This window comes from Podarcis erhardii (assembly GCF_964252035.2).
Source record: "Podarcis erhardii genome assembly, chromosome: 6".
Taxonomy (NCBI): Eukaryota; Metazoa; Chordata; class Lepidosauria; order Squamata; family Lacertidae; genus Podarcis; species Podarcis erhardii.
In genome coordinates this window covers 27,083,422-27,097,177 of record NC_138510.1, presented here as the reverse complement: position 1 = coordinate 27,097,177, position 13,756 = coordinate 27,083,422, and the positions used below count along the sequence as shown (strand labels likewise).

Sequence of the window (13,756 nt, the reverse complement as noted above, 5' to 3'; positions counted from 1 at the left end):
CTGGTATTAAAATATTCTGCATGTGCGAGAAAAATGATGCTCGCAATATGTCTAATCATTGTCTAAGACTGAATGCCACCAAGACTAATGATACATTCTAGCTGGACATTTTAGAAGTGCTGATTGCAATACCTGTATGAACAATTCAATATCTAACTGAAGAAGAAATTATTTCTAATTTAAGATAATCATTAAGAAGAACAGCCTTTGCAGATAAAAATTTATGGTCTATCACTTTAGATCTCAGAAGCTGCAGTAACTCGGTGTAGGACTTTTCTTGTGGCTGCCCCTCTTCTTTTTGAAAAACCACTGCAGACATTTTGGTTCCAAAAAGCCTTCCCAGATGGATCTGTCTTGGGCGTCTATTTGGTTTTTTTAAAAAAATAAAATAAAATCAGTCTGCTGTTATTTTGGATATTATTTTAAACTGTTCTTTTTGAGGCTGTTTTTACTGCAGTTTGTACATTCCCCTGAGATGCACATGTATGTGGAAGGAATCAGGTTCTACAGTGGCAGCTGATCCCAATGTAGATCCTTATTCCCCCCCACTCTGTTTCTGATGTAGATCTTCACTCACCCCTTCTTCCCTGGCAGGGATGAGAGGCACCATTTTATGGTTTGCTTCAGGTGTCAACATGCCTTGGGCTGGCCCTGCTCAGCCATCCCCACCCCACCCTCTCCCATACGATTCCTTCAGCACCTTTTATGGTACACGAGAACAGCACTGAGTCACATAAATGCAAGAACATTGTTCCTCTTATACAATACAGTACTGTACTTGTGTATCTGTTATTATACCAAATCCAATCAGCTTTTTTAGTTGCACAGCAGACCATAGGGTTGATCTATAAAAGCAACATGCTGTCTACTTCTTAACTATATGTATTCAATACAGGAGAAGTGTGCTGACAGACAGTGTATCTGCAGCAGGAACCAGAGGAAGAGGAGGAACGCAGAGAGAAGAAACACCATGGTGCACCTGTTAACAGTGAAACGGAACACCTTCATCTGCCTCACCTGCAATAAAACATGTCTTGCCCATATCGGTCTCTACAGTCACAGCAGGCACTAGTAACTTTCCAATGGTTTGACCTTGCTCCCAAAGGCAAACACTCCCATTGTCTCCCAGAACAGACAGACACAAACAACAAGGTGCTGTAATATGAGCAATAATGCAAAACAGGAGTAGCTAACCTTTTTTTGGCCTGAGGCCCTTTTTTCAACCTTGGCCAACCCCATAGGGGCCCATACCAGTTATGGGAAAGGCAAAAAATGGGTGTGACCACCATAAATACACAGGCAGGCAGCCACACCTCCACAGCTGATCCAACAAATCAGATATCACCAGCTTTCTGCTCATCAAATCAATTTGATGAGCAGCGAGGGGGCAATTTACATCCCACCCTAGTGTTGTCTTATATACTCAACTGATTAGTGCACTCAGTAGGTGAGGGCCTCCTGCAAATACCATCTTATCAGGAGGCCCATTTTGCACTATATGGAAATGGGGCCTTTGATCTGTTAGCACCTCTCCTCCTGCTAAATATTGGAAAGGTGCCATCCCTGTTGTCTTTTTGGTGCCTACTGAAGACCTTCCTCTTCCAGAAAGTCTTTTCTGTAGAGATCTTTCCCAGTCTGCATCTATATTGGAATTGATTGATATGTTTGTGTGTTTGATGCCCTGGTTCCTTTGCAAGGAAGGAAGGATGGGAAATAATAATAATAATAATAATTATTATTATTATTATTATTATTATTATTATTATTATTATTATATTTATTCTCTCCCATTTACACTACTGCTGCCAAAATCAGAGGAGTCTTAGGGGGCCATGAAAATTTGCTTGGTGGGCCAGATCAGGATTCTCAAAAGGGGGATTAGCTATTCCTGATGTAAAACACACTAACATATATCTTGATCTTCTCATCATAGCTAATCATTTACTGTTTCAAACTGTTTCATTTACTGTTTTTAATATTGCTTCACACATCACAATAAAATGGAGGGGGAAACCTGCACAGTTAGCAGGGAATAAAATAATTCAAATATTTCTTTCTTCTATCCGTACTACTAATCTGGTAAAATGAGAATAGGATGGGAGAGTGGGGGGAGAGGAAGCCTGTCAACGATAAGGCCAAGCTCTGCTGGAAACATCTCAAGCACTACCACAATGGAGTGTGCCCCGAATACAAAAAACAAAGTTTTGTTTCAAAACTCTTCCTTTAATATCCACAGACTCTCTGATTTTGACACGATAAGGCTATCATATCCATTTATATTTTTATTCGGTTAGCCTTGGCAAGTGTGTAACATGATAAGACATCCTTTGCACAAAATAAATTATTTTTGGGCTGGTGTCTGCAATGGATTTAATTACACACACATCCAATCCCACTTTCCTGGAGTAAAGGGTTGTCATTTATTTGACATCTCCTAAGGATGGCTCCAGAATGGCTAATATCACTCTCTGCATTACCCCAGTGGTAATGGAAACACTTGCAAAATTGGCTTACAGGTTTTATTCGTTTTCATGCGCGTCTAGGTTATGATATGACAAATGACTTGTTTCAAGGAGATATGCTAATAAAACATAAACATGGCCCAAAGTGAAAAACTATCATACACAACTAAGCATGTGCTTTAAAAAAAAAAAGTGTGCCAGACACTTCAGGGTTCATACAAAAAGCCCAGTGGATCAACCATTAGCTTCTGACACTGAGGCTGCTGGTCAGAGAAAGAAATTACATGCCATTCCAGCATCATATAACTAACATGCTTAACTCTAATTAATGCATGAAGGGGTTAAGACCATAGAGTAAGCTGTCCTGCCAGGCTTAGCCAGGTCACACACACCCCCTCACCTTGGGAGGAAGGGCTACCAAACTCCCACTTTCCATGCTTCCATCCTGTGAACCCTACCAGTAAGGAGGTCTAAGATGGATGCTCCAAGCTTAAGCAAACAATTTTTGTATGTCTATACAAGTAGTTTAGAAACTCTTAACATGTTGCAACCTTAGTAATTCTGCCTGTCTTTTATTACTGCTTTATGGAAAAGCACATGAATCTGACCTTTGAAGCGTTTGTAAGCAAACCATTTTTAACTCACAAAACATGATCACTTTCTATGCTAAGAAAAGAGGGAACGTTGGAAGTACCATAGGAGGCACTGGTAGGCACACTGGTTCCCACAAGCACCATGCTGGCAATCATTTTAATAGTGTGAACACAGGAATGGGTACATTTATACCCTGTGGGGATCTGGTGCCAATGGTAAAATCTTGAGCCATCAACTTAAGTAGAAAATCATTGGATCCTACTCCTAGGAGAAAAGTAAGAATTATTTAGCTGGACTGACATTTCTCAGAAAACTCCCAAACCCCACCGCCCTAGAAAAAGAAGGCAACATTGCAGAATATTATCTGATTGGTCTCGACCTTCATGTGTATGTGTGTGGCAGCTGCTATTTTCTCCTCACACTGCCCCAGAATGTCATTTGCATTGGGGTTGATGCAAAATGGAGGCCAGCCTGTCAACACAGATGCTGTACTATTGCCACTTCAAATGGTAAGTCCCAACTATGAGAAACTGTAGGATAACTTATTTCCACACACACACACACACACACACACACACACACACACACACACACAGAATTTCAGTCAAATGGTACCTTCAGTTTCCCTGCTCACAAAGGGGTGGAGAATTTCAGGATGTCTAAGTAATGTCTTAAGACATTATTTTGGATGGCTATTTTAAAACGAAAGCAGTTCATACCAAAATATTATTTATATTTCACCATTTAAAATATGTCTTTCCTGCATGAATATGTCTATTCCTAAAAAAACAAAAACAGATTGTCTATTCAATGTCAAATCTTGTCTTGAACGTTTGAATGGAAGAGAGTCCATAGTTTACTTCAGAAACTTGTTCCACTGATGAATTCTTCTTATACTGAGTTTCCCCCCCCCCAAATAGTATAGCATATGTAATTAACTCCCTGCTTTCTGTCATATCTGTATTGGCTATGGTAATCAACTGGTCCACCTCTCTCATTTCTGGCATTGTATGAATATCTGAAAACTATAAATAGGCCACCCTTTTATTATAAATAAATAAATACCAATTTTGCCATACTCCCCCCCCCCTTTGCAGGACTTCCCTTGTATCATACCCATCATTATCTACTAAATTCCTCAAAATGAGTCAAAATTGTATAGTGGAATATTGTTAAAGTGGTTCATCAATCACTTTGCCTTGACATCTCAGTGGATCTTTTTCATTGCAGATGAAGTTAGGATGCTGTCCCTGCATAAACTCTGGAATAGACTGCAGCATGGCAGCTAATGTATCATGGATTGAGTTGTCAGTTTTTAAACTTCCACTTTTTAAAATAAAAAAAAACCCACTATAAAATAATCTAATCTTCTGATCAAGTTAATGATGCTGAAACTCAGTTATAACACACCATCATCAACTTTGCCTTTTCAGCTGTTTAGATGCATATAGCAGCACTTGCTAGGAGACTACAAAATGCAGCTGTTTTTCACCTGTTTGTTCATTATTTGTTCACCTATGTATTTGTTCATGTGTATTGTGAATTTATGAGTAGAACTTCAAGTGAAGTTCTCTGAAGGTGGTGTCACAGAAGAGAACCTTGGGAACACATAAATGTTCACATCCCAAGAAGAGAAGAGCTTTACAAGGCACCTTCTGCCCACCTGCATCTTGGATTAAAATCAAGCCAGAGAAGTTCTGACTGCCCTGCCAACCTCATCTGCCAATTCCCCACTCTGAAAAGCACCATTCTACTTTCTATTTAATTATCTGGCCAGCAGCATTGAGGGAGGATGAGGCAAGGTAAAGGTAAAAAGGTAAAGGACCCCTGGACGGTTAAGTCCAGTCAAAGGTGACTATGGGGTGTGGCGCTCACCACTTTTCAGACCAAGCAAGTTGGCGTTTGTCCACAGACAGTTTTACGGGTCATGTGGCCAGCACGACTAAACTGCTACTGGCACACGGAGGACTGTGACGAGTGACAGAATGCATGGAAACGCCGTTTACCTTCCTGCTGCAGTGGTACCTATTTATCTACTCATGCTGTCACAACTCTCATCACCACTGGCTGGTTAAGTAATAAGACAGGGGAAAAATACCGTATTTTTTGCACCATAACACTCACTTTTTTCCTCCTAGAAAGTAAGGGGAAATGTCTGTGCGTGTTATGGAGCGAATGCCTGCGGGTGGCGGGGGGGATTTGCTGCAGTCGTGAGCAGAGGATCCATGGTCCCCCTTCCTTCCCTCCTCTGTGGTTACAAAGCATGGATCCACATGGATCCTCAGGATTTTTGCATTGGGCTACTCCAAACTCACTGTCAGATCACATGTCTGTGGCCACAGCATGAACCACAAAAATCATATATCCACTATTTCATTTATAATATTTTTTTTCTTGTTTTCCTCCTCTAAAAACTATGTGCGTGTTATGGTCTGGTGCGTGTTATAGAGCGAAAAATACGGTATGTTATGGGAAATAGGAGCCTGAGAGTGATTGTGTTTTGGGAACCCCAAAGGTTGGTGTGGAAGGAGGTCATTTTCCAAGACTTACTTTGGCTCAGGAAATTATCCTAGATCTATTTCAGGGGTTTACAACTCCCAAGAGACTGCAATCTACTCACAGAATAAAAACTGGCAGTGATCTACCCCCCTTTTGGGGGTTCAGGTCAACATTGTTGAGCTTTTTTTTTTTTAGGAAGGAAAGTCCTTTAATCATTTAGGTTGAGTCAAATGTAAACAAGAGAGAGCTCACCCATGTTTATCAATTGCTTTGCATATTCTCTCTAGAATGGAACCAAAACCATTCTCGCTTTGACTGCTTGTCAAAAACAAAGCAGTTATTTTTTAAAAATATATATATGTGAAATGTGCTTATATCACATGAAAATTGCAAATTCGATTTGTACAAGATGTGTATAATTTAAATGCATTTTTTTTCATGTGTTGTTTCAAAATATTCTGGGACCTGAATGGGCCTATGACAAAGTGTTAGTGAAACTAAAATGGGACAGAATTACACTGCTCAGTCCACCTCCAGTTATACCAATAATTCCCAAAAGTTTACAATATATTAAATAACTATGCAACATACAAAATTATGGACAGATTGTCAAGAAACAGGAACATGACTTTGGAGTATGGTAAAGCAACATCACATACATCTATGGTGGAGTTAATATACAATACTATGGTGTGCTGTCTATAATGCACAATGTTTTCTAAAAGAAATAACATTTGCTGGCTTAGAGATTTCAGTTTCACGATCTTGGAATTTTATAAATAACGTCAACTTTAAGCAAAGAAACTTAAGTCCTGGGTCCTATATAAATGGAGACGGGCCTGGGACCCAGGGGAGGCAGGTACATATTTATGAATGAATGAGTAGCATGTGGCTCACAAACAACAGTGGTGCCCTGCTGAGGCCACAGAAAGTGTCACTCGTCGGAACCAAATGACAGCACTAGTGACCTTCAGTGGTTGGACTGGGAAGCAGAGCTGAGAGGGAACTTGTCATTGTTAGTCGGCTCCTGGACCTTAAACAGATTTTTGTTCCTGCAGCTTTGGCATAATGATGGAATACTTCCCATTTTCACCGTCCAAAGAGCTGTGCTAAGAGGTTGCTACAGATGGAGGTGAGCCATCAGGTAAGCCATCAAGAGGGATAGGAAATAATTTTTGCTCAAAATATCTATTGCCTGCCTCAAACAATATTTATTTTTTCTTGTGGATACTAATAAACCTTTGACCACTCAAAACCCACTTTGAAACTACACATTGGTATCTGGGGCCCCCAAACACCACACCCTACAGAGGGCTAGGAGCAGAACTCCACTATTTTCACACACATGATAAGTACAATTTCCTCAAGAGGTGTTCCAAACCACTGTTCTTTTTCAAGGAGGATACAGAATTTAGTAGATCTATTCTGCACAGGATATTCCAGTCTGAAATCATCAAACAAACAAAAAAATAAAAAATGGGAGAAGTCCTTAAAAAAAAAAAAAAAGAATGTTGTGATGTTTTGTTTGTTCATGTTTGGCTCAGATCAGGTTGGCCCAGCTTCCAGTTGTGGCTGATTTCACAAGAAAATGTGCTTTATGAGCAAGCATGTTCTTATCCTCTTGGAAAACCATGTGTGGCTGGAAAAAATCATTGTGGGTTGGATCCAGACTTGCTCCTCCAAGTCTCCTTCCATTTGAGGGAGAGAATCAGGATTATAGAAACAAAAGAAGAACCTACAGGATCAGGCCAATGGCTCATGTAGTCCAGCATCCTGTTCTCACAGTGGCCAACCAAATATCTGTGTGAAACCCTCAAACAGTACCTGAGCACAAGAGCAATCGCTTCCAAATGTGGAGATAGAGCACAGCCATCTTAACTGGTGATTGATTGAATGGAAGTTCGCCTCTGGGGCACGTGGGACAGTGATTTTCACTGATTTCCTCTTCTTTCTATAGCCCATAGAAACAAATCTCCAGATCATGTTTTCAATGGCCACAGGGAGGGCCACTGAGGGAAAGGAGGAGTCAGTGAAAATTGCATCCACCTCCAATTCCTCTGGTATGAGGATAAGTCCTTTGAATTAAAGTGTATATCCAAGTCCTTTATATTCCAGAGGAGTTGCTCAAGTATCCTACGGTTCCAGCATGCAGACAATGCAGGCACACACAAATCTCTGGGTCTGTGAGGCTCCTACCCTTGTGGTCCATCCTTTCTTCATTACTTCCCTATCCCTTGGATTATTTTTAATGCACAAATGGTTGCACCTTGCTTGTGTTATGTTTCTGCCTACAGCAATACTCAGCCTCTGGAACCACTCAATGTGCTGCTCTCTGATACACCATAGACGAAATTACAATTTTTTAAATTTATTTTTTAAAAATCAATGCTCTGTTTATACAAATCAGGGGTACTGGGTTTTATCTTCAGACATGCAACATCTGTGCATCAGCTTTGCAGGCGCGACCTATTTTATTTGCTCTACTAGGTGTGCAAAAATGACAAACATATTTTTAAGCCTTTTATCCCTAAGCATACAAATATCTAATCTTAAAAAATGAAAAACAGAATGACAAGAGTTGAGAGTAAAGGAATAATCCAATCTTTTTTATTGAAAGGGGAATCAATAAAAAAGAAATGAATTCCATTATGTGATTTAAATGTTCTTCATTCGGGGGCTTAGCAGAGAGCCACATTTTCATGATTTTTTCTTTTTCTTTTTCTTTCTATATTGGTAGAAGTTAGAACAAATGTTCCTAACAATTTCTTCCAAATCAAAGTCCCTCAAATTCATCTTTGGGGTTAATTCTAATCCTTTAACTTTCAAACAGCATCCCCACAATGCTGTTTTGGAGAGTGTGTATGTGTGTTTAATTATCGTTTGAGACTGCATCATAGCCTTTGAAGGAATGAGACTGATAAGGTGGCAGAGTTTTGACACTGAGCATATGGTAAAATCAGTTACACATTTTGGTGATGATGAGATGTTTACCATCCAAAATGGGGGCCGCCTCAAACAAACAACAGTTTTGGAATATGTCTGCCAATATTCTATCAAGCCATTTTCAGATAGAATGGATGTGTTTTCTCATCAACAGGCTATTGTGCACCATAACAGTCCTCTTACCTAACAGTGTGGTCGATGGAACAGTGTCTGATGATACTTTGAGATGAAATTCCATTTGCGCACAGAACACGGATCAATGGAACCCAACAGAAGGTCAACAGGAGAAAAATAATGTGGAAAATAAAATAAAAACACAAAGTTAGCTGTTTCCAACATCCCAATGACTCGGTTCTTTACTGCCATATTTATGTATCTACAGGGAAAGGCACAAAAGCACACAATCAAGAATAAAGTCTACATAAGTACCTGAGTAGTAGGAATTCAACAAAGATTTGCTCTGAAGGGTTTTGCTTTGGACAGAAAATGAACAAGGAGAGGATGGTGCTAGGTAGGAAAGACATAAGGAAGAAGCTTTAGAAATGTATAGAGAAAGATAACAGAACAGAGAGAAAAGCTCCTTAGAGAACAGAGTAGCATTTAATTCACTGGATGTGACATAATTAAACTGCCTAGAAGCAAACATAGTCTTCTAATACCACCAATAGACGGTATTTAAAAAATAAATAAAAATACACGAATAAAATGGGTGCCAAAAACCCTAGAACTGCTCATATACAGCAGAGAAAAGCAACATAACACATACAGGGCACTCCTGCTAAGCTACATATGTTCCTCCTTCCCAAACACCACACATACATTTGGAGAAGACTGCAAAATAAGAATATGGAAGCATAAATCCATAGTTGAGGTTTGGAACCCACAAGAACAACACAAGTTATCTGAATTGCATTGGACTAAAACATGTTAATGGAGGTGGACTTCCAGCCATGTATATCAGTATTATCAATGTGCAGTATCACAACTTTCGCAAAATAAAAATTAGGGAGTTCTCTTTTAAACAGGTTCATGGGTGTGGGTTGATGGGGTGAAGAATTTTAAATATGTATACAAAAAGCACAAATTGGAAGGAAATTAGCAGGTGCAACAGAAGCCTGACCCTCAAACAGATGGTTCTTGACAGCACAAGTTGGCTTGAAATTATATGAGAATTTGAAGTTAACTTTTCTGGATACTGAGACTGGAGTGGGCAGTAGGGATGGACATGGGATGAATAAGCAAACACCTGCAATTTCTGCTCCCTTTTCTGTTGTTATTGGAATTGTTATTTGAATCTGATATCCCTAGTGGTCAGTGCTCTCTATAGCTGCAACAGTCTCCACTTTTCATCAAGCTAGTTTCTTCCCCTTCTTATGAGTCAGTTTTAGTAGCATATTCGAAGGCACTACCAAGCCAACTTTGTCTCATCCTACTTGCACCTTGGCTGATACCTGACGTCAACTGATTCCATTTCCCAGGAACTACATGTACACACATTAGAGTCGTACCTCAGAAGTCAAACAGAATCTGTTCCAGAAGTCCATTCGATTTCCGAAACGTTCGACTTCCAAAGCGCGGCTTCTAATTGGCTGTAGGAAGCTCCTGCAGCCAATCGGAAGCCGCAGAAGCCCCATCAGACATTTGACTTCCAAAGAACGTTTATTTCTCCAAACCCTTAAGGATCAACTGATGTAATGTGCTTTATGTGGGACTGCCCTTGAAGAGAATTCACAGACTTCGGCTAGTGCAAAATGCTGATATGAGTGTTGTTATAAATGTGGTGTGGTGAGATCAAATTCAGCTTTGTACATGTTAGCTTTGTACATGAAGAGAGGTACCCCCACAATTGGAGGCAGGGGGCGGGGATTCAAACAAGAAACCCACCCTGTCTCTAGATTTAAGATGTCTTCCTTCAATCTTCAAGCTTTTTAATCGAGTCAGAATCATGGTATTTGCAACACTTTATGCAACACTTTTACATTTCAATATGTCTTGGAAGCTGGCTTTACATGGGCCAGCCAATATTTAAGGATTTATGGTACTCTGGTCTCAGAAAATGTGGTTTGCAGTCCTTTCACATTTGTTTCCAGTGTTACAATTATATATTTGTCTTCACCTTCACTGTGGCGGGAAATGAGTTAATGCAAAAAACCCACAGTACATTAAAAAGAGAGATGTCAATAGATAAAATAGAAATAATTGTTCCATAATACCATATAAAAATAGATAAAATCCAATATACATCAAAGCAATTTCAGAAGCAATTTCTAGATCTCCAGAGTAAACATTATTTACAAATGAATAAAAGCTCATCAGAATTACTCCATGGGGTGAACAGTGCTATTCTAACAGACTCCAGGTGGAGTTGTATCAAGCCTACAGATATTTCTATTACACTTAAAAAAAAGCAGGTCAAGCAATTTTCCAAAGTATTGTCCCATGGGAAACTGAACAAAGTGCTAGTGTGCCAGTAGAATCTACTGTTAACAAGGTTGTTTATAACAAGGGAACTGTACCGCATAAGATTTCACTGATGGCATTTAATGCACCTAACTCACATGTTGTACAAATCTCTTATGGAGCCAAAGTCTTTCCTTAAGAAAAGGAAGTGTATACTGCTAAGCATATAGGCACTCGATAGACTGGCTCTTTGGATATGTATCGATGAACACATGAGTCTTTAAAAACCATCGCCTAAAGTAGAGATGGCTAACCTGCAGCCTTTCAGATGCTGTTGGCCTTCAGATTCCATAAATGCTGACCATTGGCCATGCTGGTTGGGGCTGATGGGAGTTGGAGTCCAACAACATTCCTAAATAATTACACTAAGAATGCAAATTAGTTTTTAAAAATACCGAGACTGGGATTATTTTGACCTGCTAGTGCTCTTACTGCACAAGTTCTATAAAAAAAGGTAAAGGGACCCCTGACTGTTAGGTCCATTCACAGACGACTCTGGGGTTGCGGTGCTCATTTTGCTTTACTGGCCAAGGGAGCCGGTGTACAGCTTCCGGGTCATGTGGCCAGCATGACTAAACTGCTTCTGGCGAACCAGAGCAGTCCATGGAAATGCCGTTTACCATCCCGCCGGGATGTGCTTTCAAACTGCTAGGTTGGCAGGAGCAGGGACTGAGCAATGGGAGCTCATCCTGTCACAGGGATTCGAACCACCGACCTTCTGATCGTCAAGCCCCAGGCTTTGTGGTTTATACCACAGTGCCACCCACATCCCCCGAACAAGTTCTATAGGAAACCCTAAAATTCACTAGTGAACCCAGTTCTACAGCACCACAGGCAGCATCACGCTGAATTATCCAGTGAATGCAAGTGACTCTTGTGACTTCAACTGGCAATGAAAAATAAACTAGTAAATCTTAGAACAAAGGCTAGATTTCCTATTGCTATTGCAGACACCAGGACAGTTTGAAGGCCTTGCTGTTCCCAGCCCAGAGGACTCAGAAGTCTTGCTGGCTTTGTGTAAAAACTCTCTTAACCTTTGCATCCCAAATCTAAGCAATTTGTTGTTTGAGTAGTCACACAATCTTGTGCCTTGCATCACCTCTCCAGCCTTCCAGAGCCTGACTCTCTTGGCCGATGCCTCCTGCCTCTGCCCATTCTGCACTTTTTTATCTTCCCTGTAACCTAATCATTGGCCTGATGTGGTCTATAGTGCCTGCACCTGGCTCTTCAAACTTGTCATTGTTTTAACCTGTGCCCACCCTGGAGCACACCATTTGCCTCTGATTCCAAGTGGCCCTGGCAGTTATGCAGGCAATAGGAGATTCAGAAGGAAGACAAGCCAGAATAAGGTACCAAGAGATGCTTTGAATCTCCATGGAGAAGTATATTCCTTGTTCTGCTAAGTCAAATCCAGAAGTTGGATTTTCTTTGGAAGTCCTGAGCCAGTAACTCTGCTAGTAACTCTCTCTCTCTCTCTCTCTCTCTCTCTCTCTCTCTCTCTCACACACACACACACACACACACACACACACACACACACATCCTTACACAAGACTCTGTTGTTCTCAAGGTTTGGGACTTTCAGGGTTTCCAGATGGAAACCTCTTTTTCTAAAATCATCATCATTAATTATTCTTAATTGTTCAATTATTATTAAAGAAAACAAAAGTGCCTCAATAAATACAGTTTCAGATTGCTAAGGCAAAGGGAAGCACTCAACTTCCTCGTCTCATTAGTGCAAGGGTTTCTGCTTGCACAATGGTACTTTCCTCCTCTTCTTGCCCTCCCCCCTCCCCAAATCTCCTAGGGAGGGTTGGGGGGAAACGCAGAACAGATTTAGGGGATATGCAAGGGGAGAAGGGAGAAAAAGTCCAGTGGCACAAGCAGAAATTCTGTCACTGACAGGATGCTTACTTTACCACTACATTGGATATAACCCAGAGTGATAGCACACTGTGTCATACAGACCTTAAAACACTGAATTCTAATATATAAGAATGGGTTTGCCAGTGCTTCCAAAGCAACACAGCAGTGGCTTGTGAGGGTTTGTGTGCATATGGAAGCAGTAGTGTGTTCCCAGCAGTGATCGTGTTGTGCTTATTTAGACAGGGATCAGGTAGGGTGAAGCAGCAAGGTTGATGGACTTCCAGGCTGGTGGCAGCAGCCCCACCAGTATGCCCACATCTGCAGAGCCACCACCTCCAACTCTGAAGCTCCCCAAGGTTTGCTACTCCTACATTGTCCCATCCCCACCCAAGTTCAGCCCCACCACAATTGGGAGGATGAAACCCCTTCATGAACCACCACTGTGTTGTTTTGCCCCCAAACTAACAAGGGTTTACTATTCTATACAAATAGAACAATCACATCCTTTCTCTTGTTCTATACACAGTACAGTGAATGTAATCAACTGATTTTTGTGGAGGAAATATGCTGAAAGTCTTGCAGCTTTTGCTGAGGCTTTCAGGATCTGGAGGAAAGCTTTAGCTACTGCAGGAGTTATGTATTCAACCTGAATTTCACAACTGGTGAACTTCAGTGTCAGCTCTAATAATACTCATAAGGAACTTTTTTCTGCACTCATCATCTTTGCCCTTATTGTTCCCATCTAAGTTCCCAGTAGGCAATGCTAACTTTATAACTGCACATGACAGCATGGCTTTGAATGCAACATCAGATGTCATGCTAGCATAACACCTTCCCGTGGACTTCCTTAGGCAATGTCCTCTGTTTCAGAAGTGAATATTTCACGCCCTTTAGTTTCAAAGCAAAACTGCTTGGCTTCCAAACTGAGATTC

The 13,756-nt window shown here is 40.7% G+C and overlaps 1 protein-coding gene across 17 annotated transcripts in view; it reads right to left on the bottom strand.

Annotated features, from left to right (window-relative positions):
* PTPRT (protein tyrosine phosphatase receptor type T) overlaps positions 1-13,756 on the bottom strand; it is a 621,336-nt gene that overhangs the window by 45,354 nt on the left and 562,226 nt on the right. For 9 of the 17 annotated variants that reach the window (XM_081867470.1, XM_081867480.1, XM_081867479.1 and 6 more), the window contains 2 exons: positions 8,928-9,005; positions 8,682-8,717 (listed from right to left, as the gene is read on the bottom strand). The exons of 4 other annotated variants lie outside the window; for them this stretch is intronic. In XM_081867470.1, the coding sequence (XP_081723596.1) occupies positions 8,682-8,717; positions 8,928-9,005 (114 nt within the window). The remainder of the gene's footprint in view (positions 1-8,681; positions 8,718-8,927; positions 9,006-13,756) is intronic. 4 more of the 17 variants (XM_081867472.1, XM_081867473.1, XM_081867478.1 and 1 more) reach the window with 2 other exon arrangements.